Here is a 20251-nt window from a genome sequence, read left to right on the forward strand (position 1 = left end):
CTTAAATCACCTCATATATATCTTTTACAAATATATCAGTACACAATCCCTCAAACACGAGTTATTGTAAAGGGTGAGGTAATCTTAAACCTTTTTGTGAAACTCTGAGTGGACTTCCTCAAACGAGATTTTAGTTTGAGTCCATCGAGAGAGATTTTAAGTTGAGTCCCTCAAGCAAGACTTTAAAGTAACTACCTCATGTGATACTTTATATTGAGTCCCAATGGAGATACTTTAAGTTGTGTCCCTCAGGTAAGACTTTATGTTGAGTTCCTTAGGCGGGACATTAATTTAAATCTCTTAGGCGAGACTTTAAGTTGACTCGCTCAGGCTAGACTTTAAATTGAGTCCCTCATGCGAGACTTTAAATTGAGTCTCTCAGGTGAAATTTTAAGTTTAGTCCTTTAGGTCAGGCTTTAAATTAAGTCTCTCAAGAGAGACTTTAAGTTGAGTCTCTCAGGCGAGACTTTAAGTTGTCGGTGTCGCTCTTTGGTCCTCAAAGAATATCTTAGGGAAGTCGAACCTCTATATTGCCCTTGAGGATAATAAGGATATTCTAGTGGAACTCCATCGTTTATATTTCCTTTAAAGGTGACAAGGATATTCCAATGGAAGTCTAGTGTTTATATTTCCTTTTGAAGGCGGCGAGGATCTTCCAATGGAACTCCACATTTATATTGCCTTTGATGGAGGAAAGGATCATTTGATATAAGTTCAACGTTTACGCCTTCTTTGAAGGCAACAATGATCTTTTAATGGAAGTAAAATATTTATATTTCCTTTGAAAGCGACAAGGATATTCCAATGGAAGGCCAATGTTTATATTGCCTTTAAGGGCGACAAGGTTCTTCCGATGGAAAGCCAATGTTTATATTGCCTTTAAGGCTATGTGTTTATGTTAGGTGATGTACCAATTGCTTGGAGTTCAAGAAAGAAACAAGTAGTAACATTGTCGTCATGTGAAGCAGAATACATAAATGATTCCCTCTGCGCATGTCATGCAACGTGCATGTTGAACTTGATCGAAGAGGTTACAACGGAGGATCATGGAGCGGTTACCATGAAGATCGACATCATGTCTGATATCAATTTGGCGAAGAATTCGATAACACATGGAAGAAGCAAGCACATCGAATAAGGTTCTATTATCTTCAAGAGCAAGTGGCAAAAGTGAAGCTGAACTTGAAACACTGTAGAACTGAGGATTAGATTGCAGACATCATGACGAAAGGAGTACATGTCAAAGTATTCAAGAAGTTAATATCTATGATGAACATAAATAAATTAGACATAATGAATTAGGTGGTGTGTTGAGAATGTAATTCATTATGTCAATACAGTAATTTCGACATAATTAGTTGTTGTCGAAATGCATAAGTGTGTCGATTTGTAATAGTTGTCAAAATGTCGAAAGAAGTGTGTTTTCTACATATTCTTTAGACTTAGTTTTTTGTTTTGTTTTAAAGCTGAGTTAGTTAGTTTGTTAGAGATTGCTCGGAGTGCAGGAAATCTCAAACTATAAATAGGGAGATACCTTATTATTGATTGTAACACAATATAGAAGTGCAATTGTACAGTTGAATAAAACTCAATTTTGAGAGCAAATAGAAACTCTACAGAAACAAGTTCTTCTTCTTCTTCCTTCTTTCGTTGAAACCCTAAATTCTTTCCTTCCCCAAATTCAAATTTCTTTGGTTCTTTCATTATCATTATGCAGCGAAATCTTGTAACCAAAGTGTGATTGATTCACTCGAGTGTTGAGTGAAGAATAAGAAGGATAATCAATCAAAAGATTGATTCTTGTTCATCAAGATTTGGTTCAAAATTCATTAAGCTTTTGGTGAAAATCTTGAACAAGAATTTAGCGAAATTCAAACATATACGTGCGCACGTGTGCATGTGTGTCTACTAATCCTTATAAATTTTATTCTATTTGTAAATCATGTAACAAATCAAAATGTAAACAAAAAATTAACGGGTCGGTCTGCCAACTTGTCAACTCGTTAGTAGACGAGACAAACTTGACTTTTGAGCTTGGACACCTAAATTATCCCACCCCACTTTTGGACAAAATTAAACAGGATGGACCTAAACAAAGTGCTTGCAAAGTCTAATAAAGGTAGATCCCAATCACTATTTTGGGACAATCCAACTACCCATCATACATATACATAATTGCGCGAAATCTAAAATATGATTTTTACCATGATTCCCTCTATCATTTTTGGACTCAATAACTTGAGCGTTGAAATTAGAGTTGTCAAATGAGAAGCCCGACACTAAACGAGCCGACCCTGACAGACGTCGGGCTTTATAGGGTTGGACCAATTTTTTTATTGAAATATGGGCTTAAAAATTACTATCTAGGCCGACCCTTAATTTTCAAGTTTCGGACTATCCGACCCTAAATATGTTATTTTTTAAATTAATTTTATACAAAAATTAAAATAAAATCACATAATATTTACTATAAATATAATGAAAAATTAAATTATTTAAAATATAATATAAGGACTATATTATTTTTTTTATAAATGCTATAATATGTTAATACATATCTAAATTGAATAAAACAATAATCAAGTATTTAACTTAAAAGAAATTAATAGAATATAAAAAAATTGTGAAATAAAATATAAAACAATTAAATATTAGTTTAAATATATTATTAATACATACTCCATCTGTTCCTTTTTAATTGTCTTTCTTTAACTTTTTACGAATACCAATAAAACTAATCAAGTTTACTACTTTTTTTTTTAGTAATAATTGTTTTTTTACCTATAATACCCCTATCTATTTATTTATATATCTAATTTTTTTCTCTCTTTAATAAATAATTAGGGGTAATTTTGACAAATGACAATTGGTGTTATCTTGAACTTTGAAAATGACACTTAAAATGAAACAATTTTTTTATACAAAAGAGACACTTAAAAAGGAACGGAGAGAGTAATATTTAAAAGAGAAAGATGAAATAGAATAGAGATAAAACATAATGACGTGAGAAAAATCAATAATAATTTATTTTTTGAATTCATAGTTAAGCGAAATTAACAGGCTACTCTTGACCAATACATATTAGTTCTAATGAGTAGTAGAAGTTTTAGAACCAAACTAAAAACTCTTAAAAGTTTAACTCTAATTTTAAGGTCCAAAAACTCTTAGTAGTATACATTAATCTATTTTGAGAGTTGTAGTTTAAATATTTATAGTAAAATTTATTTTAAAATGCACATAAATAATTGAGTATAAATATTATTCTCTTTAGTCAAAGAGATAATTTATTTTTAAAATTTATTCAGTAATTAATATACTTTATTTATTAATAGATCAAATATATTAGTTATTTAATAAATTAAAAAAAAGAATTATCTTTAGATATATTACATAAATTTTCATTAAAAAAATGATGCTGTAAATAAATAAAGAAAACTACCGTTAAACGAATGCGTGTATTGTAAAATTAATACATGACGTGAATACAGGTTGCTTGAAAAAGTTTGTAGTAAGTAACATCCAACTAAGAAATAGAAAGAAGAGAGAGAAGAAAACAAGGAGAGAATATTTTGGTGACGTCCTAAAACTAATCCCAATTCCCAAAACAAAATAAACTTGGTCCTTTCTCTTTCTCTCATTTATCTACTTTCATCTCAACCGAAAAGAAAAAACTAAGAAACTGTTTAGATCTATCTATCTATCTTTCATACACACACTTTCACCTTTCCTTCTGAATTCTAATTAATTCTCATACATCACAACGCAAACACAAACCCTCATCATTTCATTTTGATGCGATGAAATTCTAGGTTTTTGAATTTCAACGATGGATCTTGCAATCGATGATGATGATGGCAGAGAGATACGCAAATCCTTGGATTCCGTTTCTTGTTCAATCTGCCTCGAGATTGTTTCCGATCACGGTGCTAGATCCTCCGCTAAGCTTCAATGCGGTCATCAATTTCATCTCGGTAACTATTTCATTGATTCTTCATCTTGCTCTGCTTCGATTCAATGCTGCATTCTATTCTCAATTGATTTGTTTTTTTTTCTGAACAATTTCGAGATCTGAATTTTAATTTTATCACCGATGAACGCTTTTTTTTATGATGATTGTGTTGATGATGTTAGTGAATTAAATTTATTATTTGTGGAGTTGTGATTTATTAGCTTTAATGGCTCTGGTTTATCAGATTAGACAACGAGGTGTTTTAGTTTTCTCTGCTACGTGTTTTTCAACTTTTAACAAACTCATAGCTGTTTCTGCATGTGACTGGATCGGATTGTTGTTTGTGATGCTTCTTATTTTCTTTTTTATGTGGTTTTAGATTGCATTGGCTCGGCTTTCAATGTAAAAGGAGCAATGCAATGTCCTAATTGTCGGAAGGTTGAGAAAGGTCAGTGGCTTTATGGTACCGGCAGTCGATCGTATCCAGAGTTCAATATGGATGATTGGGCACGTGAGGAGGAAGCATATGATATTAGCTTTTCTGAAATGGTAATAGAAACTGCGGCCATTATTATACTTGTTCCTGTTGTTTTTGCGTTGTCTTATATGATAAACAGTTCTGATAGATATGATGTGTTTGTTTTGTTTTGTTCTATATCGTTTTGGAGTCGGCAGACTTATTTATTGCTTACGTGTTGTGTGTTATTGTTTCCGAAGTTGAAAGATCCAATACTCTAAAGAATAGCATTTTCCGCCTGTTTCCCGTGAAGTCACTTGGTTTGAACTTGATTCTATAACCTTGTGATACACGGTTCGAGACTTGGCACCGAGAGAGAGCAAGAATAGCATTTTCCCCTTCATTTGCTTTTACAAAACAATTGCTAATATAGAATTCTCCTGAGTAGGAAAAGTAATAACAGAAACCAAATTATATAGGTGTAAAGTACAACCATGAGAAGAACACTAAAGGGGACCATAAGGTCAATCATATTCCTTAACAAATGCTGGGGTAAAGTAACCACCTTACCATGCAAGTTGTGCAACATTGGCAGGCTACTATTTCAGAACTTGGCTGGTACACAATATGTAACAGAACAGCTTTACGAAACTGTGTTGTCTATGAATTGGTAACATGTCAGCTGTACTGGTCATCAGTGCTTTTTAGAACAATTGTATAAATTAAAGACATGACCATAGAGATTAACCCCATTCCATCCTAACCTCTACTGAGCTATGAAGCACGGACACCTCTAGGAATAGGCATGTCGTGGTGTCCGACTTGTATGACACCCGTACGACACGTGTCGGAAAAGTCAAAGAAATGTCAGAAAAGTTAGATAAGTGTCCACTATAAAATTTTGACACCCGTATGACACTCATAACATATATGTCAGACAATTCAGTCAAGTGTTTCAAACAAAAATTTGTTTTTTCTCTTTGCTTCAACACACTTTTATACATATTTTGGACAAATCTCACGCAAATTTAAAATTGTTAAACGTGTATTTAAGCAATGTTATCAATAAAGAATTAAAGACATTAATTTTGATTAGAATATTTTCAACCTTTTTAATCATAGATGGATAAAGCTGAAACACTCTCTTATATATAGCTGAAATACTCTCTTATATATAGCTGAAATACTCTGTTAGCTACTGAGTAATAAATATTTTTAAGTAAAATTAGGCACTTATTTTATATAGATGTATAAGAAATTTTAACAGACACTGCTTGATTTCTCTAAGGGTTTTGTCCAGAAATTGTTATCTTAGGATAGCAGTTAGCACTTAGCTATGCCTACTCCAGCACATACATCATATTTTATGAAAAGTATTCAGAAGGAAAAAAAGATTGAATGCTATCTGGGTTGGAGAAAAAAGATGGAATGCTATCTGGGTAGGAGAAAAACTGGATGTTGCAAGCATTTATCCACTCAAATTAATACTAGTTCATTATCTTTGGCTTGTTGTGAATCCTAACTCTCTTCTGTTGCTTTATTCATTCCTATGCTTTTTCCTTCAAAATTCAAATGTTCCAAGTGTGTAAACTAATCCTACTGATTAATTATTAGTTTTATACCACTTACTTCATCCGGCCTAAGCAAAAGTAAAAATGTATTTAGCCTAAATTTGGACCAAATACGTTTTGACTTCTGCCTTATATTTAAGACTGGGCTAAGTAGTTCTTAAATCTTTCCAAAAAAAATTTCTTTCTAATGTTTGATAGTTGGAACTGAGAATTTCAAGATTGGCATTACCTGCTTTAAATGGATTCATCTTGTTCTTTTTCATTTTCATTTTTGTGAGTGTAAATATGTTCTGTCTACCATTTTGACTAAACTTTGATTTCCAAATTCTTTCTGCAGTCCATGGGAGTTCACTGGTGCCCCTTTGGTAACTTTACCCAACTTCCTTCTTCATACGAGTAAGCTTACTACTTAAAGATAACATACTAAAATATGCATGCAGATTGCTGATTAATCTCTGTCCAAATTCCTGTTGGTGTTACTCTTTTGTGCTCTGAAGTATCATGCATAGGACTTTTTGGGAAGGCCAGTTCTAAGATACAATTGGCACTCTGAGTCTTAGTGATGCCACTTGTTATTTAACTTGGAACTGGATTAGGTTAATGAAGTCCAATGTGGCTAAAGCTATTGGTGATATTAATATTATTACCAAATAAAATTTAGAATTCAAATTATATTTTAGAATAAGATAAGAATTAGGAGATAAGATGAAAAATCCTAAGAATACTTGGAGAAAAGTATCAAGAATTTGAAGAGAGCAACATTAGTTGAGTTGGAAAAGTTATGTACTATGCCGCTCCCTGAAGTCTCACTTTTTTCATATATAATACTTTTATTCCAAATTGATCCCACAGAGTTTCCCTTCTTCTTTGCAAGTCATTACACTTCAGAATTGTATACATAATAGACCAGTCTAGTTTTGTTAGGAACTGCCAAAATGTAAGGGGATGTCTGAAAGAAGGGTTATGTTAGCTTAGTAGTAACTAGTAACCGTTTGATCCAAAGAGTGGTGTTATAGCTAATGTCTTGACTCGAGTTCAATACCTTAGGCTGTAATAGCATATACATGAACTAAAAAGGGAGTCATTGGTTCTAAGCCAGCATGCTGCCTTGGCCCAAACTCTTGAGATAGGTGCTGGGAGGAAGATTGTTGGTTGTGGTCAGCCAGCATATTGCCTTGGCAAGGCATGGGTAAGGCCAAAGTTAGAATGAAATGTGGTTCTTGACGATGGATTTAAGTGAAACAAATTATGCGTCAAATAACAACTATGGTGTATGCCTAGTGTAAGTGCTCAATCCAACAGTATTCTTTCTTAATTAGTGTATGGGAAAGATAATCTTTAGAGTTTAGACTTTCAATACAGGTGGTAGATATAGCTTTGGGTAGAATTTTGCAATTTGAAAATCTTATTTAGCACATAAAATCAAAAAAGGTGTAATGATATATCTTATCTTCATTGCTTGTAATCCTCTTTTCCTGTAATGAAATAAAATGCAACTTTGTACTATGAATCTCCCGCCATTGCAAGGGCCAACAGAAGGACATACCCATTTCAGATCTATTATAGGAAGCCTTACCTTTGCATATTTGAGAAAAGAACCTGAAACCTCCTACTCGCACTGCACTAACTACAACTCTTGTGTCAAGGCATCCCTTTTTTCTTGTAATGAAATATCTCATTCTATTTAGTAAAACAACAAAGGAGTCTAAAGTGCTATGCATGAATGGTATTGGTTTTATTATTTATCTCTTGCATTTTATCCATTGAAAGTAGTATCCAAAGTCGATTAGTTTAGAGTTTAGAATGTTAAGTTGCGTTTCAAAACTGTTCCGGTCCTCAAACTATTATAAAATGCCATTGCTAGTCATTTCCAAAATAAGATCTGCTTAGAATGTTATGTGAGGTTTCAGAACTGATATATAACTATTATTTGTGGAGCAAATCATGATCTCTCTTGGACTTGTTGAAAGAAAAGATTGGTCGTCATTTTATTAGTATGTAAGTCTTATGGATTGGGGACTTACCATTTTTTTTATGAAATGGTAACTCATGTTATGCTTGTATTGTTTTTACAGAGAACGGGAATTTGCATCAACTGCGTGTAAGATTCTTTTACCTGTATACTACCCTCCCATTCGTCAACTTGCATTTGACAATTTTATCCTGACTGAAATTTTGAGTTGCAGACCATGATGCACTGGGACCACATGCTATGTTTTCTGAGCATTCAGCTGTGTCTTCTGGTAATCATCCTTGTCCATATATTGCTTATGTTGGACCAGTACATCCCTCCACCTCCAACTCTGGTGGAACTGTTTCAGAAGTTTCTAATTTCAATCACTGGAGTGGTCCACCTACACATGGCGACATGCCAACATCCTACACAATTCCGGCGGTGGTTTTTCATTATCACAGCTGGGATCACCATTCCTCCCATTTCTCTTCTGGCAGCAGCCATCTCGGTGCTGCAGATCAGCCCTCAGTATCACAAAGTAATCAAAGGCCAGCCAGGGGTGGTTCAGAGGTCCCTAGATCCGGATCTTATATCCATCCGTTCCCTGTTGGACACAGGTATCTCTTTAAGTTCCTGTACCTTGCTAGGATGCTTTTGAGTTTGCAGTAATATATTGTTGAGCCTCAATGTAACTTCATGAAACAAATCATATTATACACCATACACCAATAGTCTGTCTAGTGAAATTGGATTAAATCAAACTAATAGATCAATGATTTAAACATATTGTTGGTCCCTGCAAATATACCACTTTTTGCTTTTAATCCTATAAAAATACAACAACAAACAAGCCTTATCCCACTATGTGATGTCGGCTACATGGATCAAATTATGCCATACACCATGATGTTCTATCCAAGACCATCTTTCTTAATAGTTTCTTAATAGTTTGTTTAGGTCGCCCTCTACCTTTAGTTGTCAAACTCATTTCCATCTTGTCTATTCCATGTGTAGAATGTTCATTTAAGTCCTTATGCAGTCAGTATTGAAGGGATTAAGATAAAATGTTTAATGTACATTTGCAAGGATTAAAAACAAAATATATTTTTTATAAGGACTAAAAGTAAAAGGTGATATATTTCGGTGTACCAAAATAATATTTAAACCTATATTAATAAAGGATGAAACTGAGCGACTTTGCTGGCTGGTGGAAATTTACCAAGGTTTTAAGGTTGATACCTGACATGTGTAATTTTGCAGTTCTATTGCTCGAGCCGGGAACTCTGCTGCATCTTCCATGATTCCTCCTTATCCAGGAAGCAGTGCTCGTGCCCGTGATAGAGTCCAGGCACTTCAAGCATACTATCAACAACAGCAACCTCTGAATTCTACCACAGTACGGGCATCTGTTGCTTCAAGCGCTCGAAGATCCAACGGTCATAGTGGGTTGGCCTCAGCACCAGACCAAAGTGGTAGCTATGTTTATGTCCCAGGAGGACGCAATTTTCATGAAGAACCCCGTCTTCCAAATCAATTACATGCATGGGAAAGGGATCACTTGCCTTCATCGTCGTCATTAAACCAAGTTGGTAGAGAATCAAGTTGGAGAGCATACCATCAGACTGGCGGCAGGTCAGACCCAGGTTTCATATCTTCTAGCTATCGATTAAGGAGTGATTCAGACAGAACACCTTCACAAAATCGGTGAGACACTTGTTTATACCAAACTACCATTATTATGGTAAATCAAAATTTATGTATGCTTAAAAAATGTTGCATAATGCTTTGGCCTGGCTGGTGTGTTATCTTAGACTCTATATATACTCTGGCTGGCCTTGGAATTGATCTTTCTGGCAGCTACGAGGCATTGTGAATCGTCTGGTTTGTTGCTTTGGAGGGCATAAAATAAGATGATATCTAGTTGGGATATCAGGTTTTGTAAAGAAATACTGAGGCATTGTCCTCTCAAGTGATCAATCGAGTGGATGTGCAGTAATTGGATTTGTTCTAGTGCGTAAACGATTTATTTTCCTTTTAATAGTAGCTCATGCAAATGCTTTGTATTGAGAATGCGCTTTAATCTTTATCTCTCGCCACTTCATTGCAAATGCCACTAAATCTTTACCAGCTTAAAAACTACTCCCTCTCTAATGCTTTTTTACCACTTTAAAATGTTTTTTTTAAATGTATTAAAAATGTAAGAAATATATTAAAGGGAATAGGAATTTTACCAAATTATTTTTATTAACTATCAATGTGTCTTATATTTTATAAATTCAAATTGTGGAAATATTTTGTAGTAGAGTATTGTATTAGTTCTTAATTATATGGTACACTGTGAAGGGAAAAAATTGATTTTGATTTCAATTTGAAAATGATATTTTTTTTAAACAATTTTTTTTAAAGTATGGTATCCGGCCAACTGTATTATAAGAGAATCAATTTTACCGTTTAATTGCATACCTATTTATAAGTTAACAAGACCTATCAAAATTTATGTGCTCAAGACATCTTTTTCAATATTATTTTAATTTATGTGAGTCGCATGAGAAGATCTTCCCCGAAGAAGCCAAAGAAAAAGGTGGGTTTAAAATTCTATGCAAAATTGGTTTAAAATTTAAAATGATTTAAATATAATTAAATACTAATGTGGTAGCAAGTTATACTAAGGGAGAGTTTAACACTCATATTATTATGTCATGAAGTCAATATACGTTCCGTATATATGGGTATCCATCCGAACTCGTTCTGAAGTTGATTGGAAAAATCCACTTTGACTAAGTTTGGATTCTTTTTCCGAAGTTGACGGGGAAAATCCGCTTTGAATGAGTTTGAATTCGGGTTTGAATTTTCCCCGATTATAAAATATGGGGACGAGTCGCGAAATGAAAACACTAGTATCCATCCCGAATTCATTCATCCTCGAACCCGTCTCGTTTATTTTATTAGGTGCATTATTATTTATTTTTTATTGTTTTATTTTTTAAAATATTTGAGATGTATGTATGGAATTTTTTTAGATTGTTTTATTTTATTATTTATAATATAATTTTATTTTGAAAAAATAAAAAAATTATTAAAAAAATTGATTTTATTAAATGAATGGTGGCATGAAGGATATAATCGAATACAATCCGAACCCTTTTGGGACGAGTTTGAGTTTTGATTCTCTATTTCCATTTGAGTTTAGGACGGGAAATAGAAATTGTTTGGGAATTCGGATTTGGGGAGGTAAAAACAGTGTCTGACCCATCCCGTTATTATGCCTATTTAATAAATTTTTGAAAATTGATATTTAATCAAACATTATTTAATTTTTCTATGAAAATAATATTATTTTATAAAACATTTTGTCAACGAGTGATTTATTTTCAAACTATTTTTTCTACTAATCTTATATTTCATACAAAAAGAATTCTAAAATTAAAATTTGAAAATTTCAACCTCTTCTACCTTTTGCATTTTTATTTTTTCAAATTTATTTTATCAAACATCAAATTAAATTGTTCTTGTCGAGACATATTTAGATTTTTATATCAACATATATATTTTTGTTCTATATTTTATGCGCGAACTAGATATTCAAAATTGAAAAGATTCAATAAAAAATGGTTTAATCGAATCGAATCAAATTGAAAATAGTAAAAAAAAATGTATTTGATTCGAATCTATTTGAATAATTTTATGATAAAATGAGCGGTTCGGTTTAATTTCTAATTTTATACATCAAACTAAACCAAATCAAATAATATAATATAACAACTCAAACTTTATTTAATCCAAATATATCAAAACTTAAATCTATTATATCTTAATTTTACTATTACAAACTATTATTACTTCTTTATATTTAGGATTACAATTTTAGCATTCTTTAATCTCTTGTAAGACTATCATACAATTTTTTAACTTTGCCGCAAGACACACCTCATCTTTTTTTCTCAAATCTATCATCTTCTTATTCTTATACTAATATTATTTCTTCTAGTTTCCTTTTTATTGCAACTCTTATGTTGTTATCATTGTTATTTGTTATACCATAATATATAAATAATTAATCATAAAATTATGTTTGATATATATATATTATATATATATATTATATAATATATATATATATATATATATAATATATATATATAATATATATATATATATATATATATATATATATATAATATTATAAAAAATTGAATCAATCGAGTTAATCTAAATTGTATTGATTTGATTTGATTTTTAAATATCAAACGAGTTAAATCGAATACATATTTTGAAGTCAAAACCGTACTTACTTAACTCCAAATCCATCTACTCCAAACATTTAAATTCCTATGAGTAAAATCTTTTTAATTAAACAAAAGTATTTTTTTAAAAGTATTTTTGATAAAACAAAAGTGACAATTATTATTAAAACTAAGAACACAATTGGAAGAACTTAGATTCAAGTAAGTATATGCCCCAATTTTAAACCCTAAATATCTATCTAAGATGCTCTCATCTCCGTTCGCAGCCCTACGCCGGTTCTCTCCAACGGTAACCCTCCTTCTCTTCTCTGTTCTGTTTACAGTTGCTTCTATTTCTTCAACAAGAGAAATGATTTTGCTCAATCCCTCTTCTACTTTTTTTAAACAATTTTTTTTTGCTATACTTCATTTTCGAATTTGTTTGTTCTGTACTATTAGATTTACTTACCGAAAGTTTGAATTTCAATTGATTTTAAGCTGTGGATGAATTTTCTTTAGTGAAGGTCTAAATGAATGGTGAATCTTGATTCAATTCTATAATAATCTGTAACTATTTTGAATTAGGAGTAAATTTGATTCTGAAAGCTTCCTTTCTTATCTGGCTCTGGAATGATGTGAATTAGCCAAATCAGACAATAATGTGCTCCGTGACGCAACCAACTTCGTTTGTTTGGATCATGTTGAAGTGCGTTTCTCTGATGATAAACAAAGAGATTGGTTTTTCTATTCCTGACCAGAACCAGTTAACCATAACACTTTTCTTTCTCTAAAGAAAGGAAAAGCAGTTATCGTTTTTGGGTTTACATGAAAAGTTTTTATTCACTCTTATTTACATTTGATGTCGGGTAGCGTTTTGGTTCATAATGAGTCTCTTGCTATATTAAATTCTATATAATTTGAAATGATTCAATGTGTGCTGAAATAGATGAAGTTTTGCAGGTTTGAGTGGTTAATTTGGGTGACGTCTTCATTGTCGCATTATCCCACCGTTTATTTGTGAAAATGATTATTTTTCTTTACGTTCTCCTTATCATCATGAAGAGTCCAACTCTTTGCTTTGGAAATATGTGAGTGTGTATAAAATCCGCAATCATGTCTTCATCTTATTGATTTGTAGTTTGGACTTACAAATCATAAACTTATTATCATTATTATTATTATAGTGGTTGATTGAGTATTATTACTATTATAGGGTTGAAGACAAAATTTTGAAAGTTGGAGAAGAGCTATGGAGAGAAACTCTGCCGATACAAGGTGGCTCTTGCTTTTATCAACTGCAAGGTCTGAAACCCCAAACGTGGTATGAAGTGAAGATATCGTATCCAGCGTCAGTATGTATATCATTTCTTCTTTCAGTTCTTTACAGACGATCTTGAATCTATAAACACATACTCGAAATATATTACAGATACCCGCTAGTTTTTCCTTACAATTGAAGGGAAACAAATCAGATGTTGTAGTGAACAATAGTAGGAGATTGCTCAACACTGAAAAGCTAATTTTTAAGACCTATAAGGATCAGGTACAATGTTAGTATATGAAGGCTTATTCCAAAATTTTCCGGGCTAAAATTTGTTATGCTTTATTCATGCAACCTAGACTTATTTCAGGACGAAGCTCATTTAGTATTAATAACTGTGGAGCCAGAGGGTTTTCCTGCAAAACCGCATGTACCCGAGAGAAAATTTATTATTTTTAATATAGGTAAGAATTTTGAAGATTGGTAATTGCTGCTTCTCATGCTTTATTGCTAATTTCCCTTGTTCTATTATTCTTCTGTTGATACAACAGTGTGTGATGAACTATTGTTGGGCATACCCTACAATGCTTGGTGGGTTGTGGCGCTGGCATTCCTGTGTCTCGGAATTGCATTCGCTGTTCCTTGTTTTCTTCCATTGTATTTGCTACCAGAGAACCAAGTGCTACAATCAGACCGTATTTCGAAAACTTCTTGATAAGCTTCCCAGGATGATATAGTTTTTCAAATGCTGAGACACTGCATGCAATTGTAAATGTTATTCTACAATTCATCTTCTGAGTTCATCGACGCTTTTAAAAGGATTGGCATGAATGCCATGTTTGTCTATGTCATGGCAGCTGGAGAATCTTTGCAGGATTTATTAATGGGTGGTATTATGATGACCCTCAAAATAAACTGGTACATTCATCTTAACTGATTTTCTTTATATTTTGGTTCCTGGCTGAACTCTTGGATACAATGCTCGATCGAACCATAGTAATATTTATCGATGTTTAATGTGTTTTGTAAACAGGTCTATTGGATCCAAGAGCATGTATTCATTAGAGTTTGGCATTCAACAAAACTAGGCATCTTACTGTACGTGATCTTCGGCGGAGATCCTATTCTGGGCTGTCATAGCAAGCATTTTGTACCAATTGGGCATATACTGGAATCTTTGAACTTTAAAAATAATGAGTGCATTGCATGCTGTTTTTTATCTGGTGCGGCGAAGAAGTGTTTGGTGTTTGAGAAATGATGACTCTAATCTTATACAATAAAGTGGTTTTAAATTCTATTGCTATGGTATAATAATGGTTATGGGCATGTTTATGAATTAAGTGGTTTTAAAATGCTATGGAATGGTACAAGTGAAATTCATTTAAATGGAACGAACCAACCTATCTGGCTTAGAAGATATCAGTTTACTGGACCAAGGTTCGGATTCAGTTTTCTGACATCGAGTGATTTTAGTTCTCTCCCGTTTCGATTGCAGGTGTGAGGATCGAATTGTGGTCTTTTCTATCAAATCCGACGTCAATCACCACTAGACAAACTAAAAGTAGTTTTAAAATAAAGATTTAATTATAACTTTAGTCTCTTAATTTTACTTTGTTTTTGGTTTTACTCTCCCTATTTTGAAATCCAGATTTTTAATTCCTTTTTAAAGCTTTTTTTAGACTTTTAATTTCCCTATCAATTTTAATATGTGGTGATTTATTTGATGAAGTGTCATAATTTATTTGTCTACTCTAATTTACATGTCATTAGATATTTTTTATACTATATAGTAATTTGGGAAAGGGAACTAAAACTCTTAAAAAAAACTTCAAAAGGGATTATAAATCTGAATTTTAAAATAGGGTGATTAAAACTGAAAAAGATCAAATAAATAAAAGTTTAAAGTTGCAATTAAACTTAAAATAAAAACATTGGTATTTGTTTTTGTTCTGTTCTCTAATAAGTAATTCCTGAATGACCTTTTTCTTAACTAATTTGATAACAAGACTATTTATTAAGTGTACGGTAAAAGAAGTAATTAGTGAATGAACTTTTTCTTAACTAATTTAATAACAAGACTATTTATTATGTGTATTGTAAAGAAACCTTCTAATTAATTGAGATGAAAAATATTTGCTTCGTATTTTATGTTATTCTTTCGTTTTAAAATAAGTGTTATATTGACGTGAAAAATCAATAAATTATAAATTATTGATATATTTAAGTTAATATTAATTTAAAATGAGGAATCAATAAATTAAGAATATTAATTAAAGTGACAACAACTAATTTTTCAAAAATATTTAATTTGGAACGGATGAAATAATACATTATAATTAATATATTATAATTTATTTCATATTTTTATTTAGAATATGTTAATATCATATCATTAGGGAAATATATTTTTCTTTTAGATAATTGATTATTGAAATATTGCATTCTAGCTAATTGATTTGTGAAAAGTATTGTCATGCGTAATCAAAGGATTAGTGTAATACATGTTTTTTTTTCTTTTTAACTACCGCTAGCGAAAGAAAAAAAGATTTTTTTTATCAAAATAATTCAATTTTTTAAATTTTTTTTTAAAATAATTCTGATTTTCAAAAAAAATCTCAAAGTACCCCATTTTTAGGAGCAGGCGCCAATTCAATTGGCGACTTCTCTTAAAAATATAGTGGAGACGCCAATTGGATTGGCTAGGGCACATGGTGTCGCCAATCCAATTGGCGTCCATGTGTATTTTTACAAATGAGGCGCCAATTGGATTGACACCTCAGTGTAAAATGCAATTTTTTTGGTTATAAATAGATGTGTTATGTGAATCATTTTTCCACATCTCATTTCATCATTTAGAAATCATGTTTGGTGTTCGTCGCCGATACGGAAAGGTGATTTATGCGAGAGACAAACCTCAGATGCTGATGCTCTTCTGGAACATCACTACATTCGATCAAATGAAGAGAGAGAGAGCTGGTTCGTGGGTTAGATGGGAAAATACCAAAAGGGGGAAAAATTAGAAGTATTGAGAGACTCGACAGTATCTTTGGTTGGATGCGAATTAAAACTGATAAGGATGCTAGGAAAATGATGTTCGATCGAGATGACATCACTTTGATTGTTGTAATCAGTTAGAAATATTTTTGTTTTCAGTTAGCTTATTTTGTACTGATGTTTGTTGTGAACCTTGTTGTAACAAAAATTTTATGATATATAATAATTGAAGGTTATAGAAATACAATGTTACAAAAAGCTTATGACCCAAATGATGCTCCTCGATTGGGACAGTTGTTCTTGTTGTGTCCTGGTTGACGACAGATACTACATAATCTTATCATTTTATATGTCGAATCCATTACTGTCATGATACGTGTGTTGTTTGGCCTTCCTTTTTTCTTTCTACGCATCTCGTCGTTGTGCCAAACTATATCACCTTCGTATGGAGACCAATATTCCTCCATTGGTAGTACTTAGAAGCTTTTATTATATACATTCATGACGGTGACGGCCTTGTACACATCAGATAAATGGTTGTAAGTGTCTTGACGAGTATATGCGCATGCTGCAATGACATGGGAGCAAGGAATGCGGAAGGCCTGGAAATTTCCATAGTCGCACCAACTTCTATTTAGTCTTACAGCACATGATAAATTTGGTTTCCCCTCGTTGTGGTCCATTGTTTCCTCGACACTGAAATTTTTCCTATGACGGTCAAAGACTGTTACAGCATGTGTGCTATCTTTGATGCTCTCCTCTTCCATGACTTTCATGCAACACTCACTAAATACTTGCCCAGACATTAACACCACACTCCATCTTTCACCTCTGGTTGCGAACGTAGAAGTCAACCTATAATAGGTCGATCTTACCAAGGCGGTTATTGGCATATTTCTAATTCCTTTGAATACCCCATTCATGCATTCCACAAGGTTTGTTGTCATGTGGCCCCATCGACAACCTTCGTCAAATGCCCTTGTCCACTGCTCTACTGGTATGTTATTCATCCATCTCCTTGCGTCTTCATTAGACAGTCTAATTTCATCACGATAATATTGAAATGATGGTTGAGTTAGAGCATACCCAACATTCACCACCTTCTTGCGAAGATTCTTATCTTTTATTGCACGCATGAAGTTTTGTGCAATATGTCTAATGCAATAGACATGGGTAGAAGGAGGATCATGCCATTTGTTGTCATGGTTGTTGTAGGCACTCTCAATGGAAGCAACTCTATCAGAAATCAAATAGAGATTGGCTTGTGGAGCCACATGCGTTCTGAGATGTCGAAGAAAGAAACCCCATCCACCAGCCGTTTCACCTTCAACCAGAGCAAAGGCAATGGGAAAGACATTGTTGTTGCCGTCTTGTGCATCCGTCATAAGCAAAGTACCCTTGTATTTGCCGTATAACCAAGTGTCATCAATTTGAATAATAGGTTTGCAGAATACGAAACCTTTGATGCATGGGTAAAACGTCCAAAAGAGACGGTGACAGATTTTATTACCTGTAACACAGGTTCCGTCTGGCATGATTGCTGCCAATGTCTCCATAATTGTCACAATTCCTAGGACATATGTTTTTAGTGCCCATAAAAACCGTGGCAATTCTTTGTATGAATCCTCTCAGTTTCCAAATACCTGTTCAACAACCTTTGTCCTCACAATCAAGGCTTTCTTGTAAGATGGAGTATAATTATATCTTGTTCTGATATGGGATATAATTATATTCACCTTCATTGAGGGGTCTTTATTAACCAACGGCAGAATGTCTTGACATATCAATGCAGCGCTTAATTTACGGTGATCTTGTTCAACGTTAGTTGCAATGCAACTGTGAGGTGGGTCTATTGAAGCTATCTTCCAAGAGTCGTTTTTCTTTTTGTAAGACGCAACCAACCAAAACTTACAAAGGATGTTACGACATTCGATGACATACCTTCTCGAATCAGTGTGTTTCACTGTAAAATCAGCAGAGTTGTTCATGTGGAATTTTTTGATAGCTCGCACACATTCTTCTTTGGTGCGGAACATGTCTCCCACCTTTAACTTGCCTTCTGATCGTGGATACGGGTTATAGAAAACACTGTTGGATGTTTCATCATCATGCAAATGCATATTTGTCATATGTTGAGGCGGATTATAGACATGACTAGGAGGTATTGGCGGTGGATCATCATCATCTTCGATGTCGTTGTTCAACATATGATCGACCTGTATCTCGGTCTCCTCTTCTTCTTCATCAACGACGTTCACTTCTGCTTCTGCATCTGGGTTGACGTTATCTGAGCATTGTGGATCAAATTCATCAGATTCATCCTGACTGGTTATTTGAGACTGCTGAGATGGTATACATGGTTGAAGAGTAATATACAACTCAATACAATTGCAACCTGAATGTTCATGACTAACAAACATTGTATTCAACATCTTCATCATCCCGTACCTTAAGCGGGAAAAACTTGCATTGACTGTTCTAAAAAAATATTGGATTTTGATACGTGATTTTTGACACAATACCCAATCTTATACAGGATTGTATTCTTTTTTTCAAATGCAAGAAGGTTGCATTTCTCTTGATCGTAACTTGAATGGTATCGGTGTTACGAAAACAAAATTCGTATAACTCAGACTCGTATGTTTCACCATTGCAGTGAACATTGACACTATATTTCAGTGAAGATGACATTGTGCAGATGAAAATTATTTTCTTGCTGCAGATGAATGTGGGTTGAGTGTTGGATGTTGATAGTAAGACACTTAAATAGGTGAGTGATTTGTCTCACATGCAAGCTAGTTCAAAGTGATGTGTCAGACATGCAAGCTAGTCTAAAATGATGTGTCAACACATGCAAGCTAGTCCGAAATGATGTGTCAAACATGCAAGCTAGTCAGAAGTTACATGTCCAGCATGCAAGAGAGAGGAAAGCTACATGTCACACATGCAAGCACACACTCCAAATGAATTGGCGCCTCCTTACAATCCTTGCACATGGGCGACAATCTATTTGGCGACACCATGTCTTGCATGCATGCAGACCTCGAAACCAAGCATTCAAATCTATGTGTGTCATGCATGTACCTATAGAGGCGCCAATTTGAATGGCGACACCATGTACAAAATGCACATGGGCACCAATTCATTTGGCTACCACATGCAAACACAATTTTCCATGCTCCAATGCATTTGCCTATAAATTCATCCACACCATCACTCACTACTTCTTCTACAATATCAAATCTTTCATCTGCAACAACTTCTTGTAGTTTCATCTGCACCAACCGCTTTCATCCCCGACAAGATGTCTATCCTCACAATGGGCGAATCGCACAGAGGAACAGTTGCAAACATAACAACTTATGTAAGCGTTTTATTGTTTTGTTTTTTTTTAATAGAGCACATTTTAATAACATATCAACTTAGTAAATTTTTTTGTTCTTTCTTTTATAGGATGTTTCAAGGTTCCGTACTCGGGTCCACGAATATGTCCACATGGACCCGATGATTCAACCTTATGTTGAACTCGTCGATTTTAGACATATAAGCAAAATTATGTCTTGGTCCGTGGATAATAAATCCATTCTTGCTTTATGCGAAAGATGGCGTCTCGAGAAACACACATTTTGGTTCCCAACCGGTGAGTGTACCGTGACGTTAGAAGACGTCTACATGCTTTTGGGACTGCCCATTGAAGGTAAGGCTGTAAATGGTAAAACCAACTATGCAAATTTAATTTGCATGGACCTCTTGGAGACTGATTTGTTAGATGATAACTCAAGAGGTCAAGGTATAGTCCTTTCACGCCTTAAGTCATATTATAACAGTTTACACTTAGATGA

The 20251-nt window shown here is 33.4% G+C and overlaps 2 protein-coding genes and 1 non-coding gene across 7 annotated transcripts; all 3 read left to right on the forward strand.

Moving 5' to 3' along the window:
• Positions 1 to 3515: 3515 nt before the first annotated feature.
• Positions 3516 to 9934, forward strand: LOC127132389 (E3 ubiquitin-protein ligase RFI2). Its single transcript, XM_051061334.1, has 6 exons — positions 3516 to 3971; positions 4329 to 4498; positions 6315 to 6373; positions 8053 to 8078; positions 8164 to 8548; positions 9192 to 9934. The coding sequence occupies exons 1-6, from the start codon at positions 3827 to 3829 to the stop codon at positions 9637 to 9639; spliced, it is 1233 nt and encodes a 410-aa protein (XP_050917291.1). The 5' UTR covers positions 3516 to 3826; the 3' UTR covers positions 9640 to 9934.
• A 2361-nt stretch (positions 9935 to 12295) lies between these two features.
• Positions 12296 to 14712, forward strand: LOC127132390 (uncharacterized). 5 transcript variants are annotated; one of them, XM_051061338.1, is made up of 8 exons: positions 12309 to 12464; positions 12740 to 13020; positions 13115 to 13242; positions 13368 to 13506; positions 13584 to 13697; positions 13786 to 13879; positions 13967 to 14333; positions 14449 to 14712. In XM_051061338.1, the coding sequence occupies exons 3-7, from the start codon at positions 13178 to 13180 to the stop codon at positions 14128 to 14130; spliced, it is 576 nt and encodes a 191-aa protein (XP_050917295.1). In that variant the 5' UTR covers positions 12309 to 12464; positions 12740 to 13020; positions 13115 to 13177; the 3' UTR covers positions 14131 to 14333; positions 14449 to 14712. The 5 variants fall into 5 exon arrangements, with proteins under 5 accessions (XP_050917292.1, XP_050917295.1, XP_050917294.1 ...); XM_051061337.1 differs by having other exon boundaries at positions 12740 to 12860; XM_051061335.1 differs by lacking the exon at positions 12740 to 13020 and having other exon boundaries at positions 12296 to 12464.
• Positions 12780 to 12913, forward strand: LOC127134274 (small nucleolar RNA snoR127). The gene has a single exon (XR_007808026.1). It is a non-coding gene; the product is annotated as a small nucleolar RNA snoR127 (small nucleolar RNA).
• Positions 14713 to 20251: the final 5539 nt, after the last annotated feature.

This window comes from Lathyrus oleraceus, chromosome 3 (assembly GCF_024323335.1).
Source record: "Lathyrus oleraceus cultivar Zhongwan6 chromosome 3, CAAS_Psat_ZW6_1.0, whole genome shotgun sequence".
Classification (NCBI taxonomy): Eukaryota; Viridiplantae; Streptophyta; class Magnoliopsida; order Fabales; family Fabaceae; genus Lathyrus; species Lathyrus oleraceus.

Excerpts from the sequence above, each read along its gene's own strand:
- LOC127132389 (XM_051061334.1), top strand. The coding sequence starts at position 3,827 with ATGGATCTTGCAATCGATGATGATGATGGCAGAGAGATACGCAAATCC. Across the intron at positions 4,499-6,314 it reads ATATTAGCTTTTCTGAAATG|TCCATGGGAGTTCACTGGTG; the intron begins GTAATAGAAACT and ends TTCTTTCTGCAG. Across the intron at positions 6,374-8,052 it reads CAACTTCCTTCTTCATACGA|AGAACGGGAATTTGCATCAA; the intron begins GTAAGCTTACTA and ends TTGTTTTTACAG.
- LOC127132390 (XM_051061335.1), top strand. The coding sequence starts at position 13,178 with ATGATTATTTTTCTTTACGTTCTCCTTATCATCATGAAGAGTCCAACT. Across the intron at positions 13,698-13,785 it reads TTAAGACCTATAAGGATCAG|GACGAAGCTCATTTAGTATT; the intron begins GTACAATGTTAG and ends GACTTATTTCAG. Across the intron at positions 13,880-13,966 it reads ATTTATTATTTTTAATATAG|TGTGTGATGAACTATTGTTG; the intron begins GTAAGAATTTTG and ends TTGATACAACAG.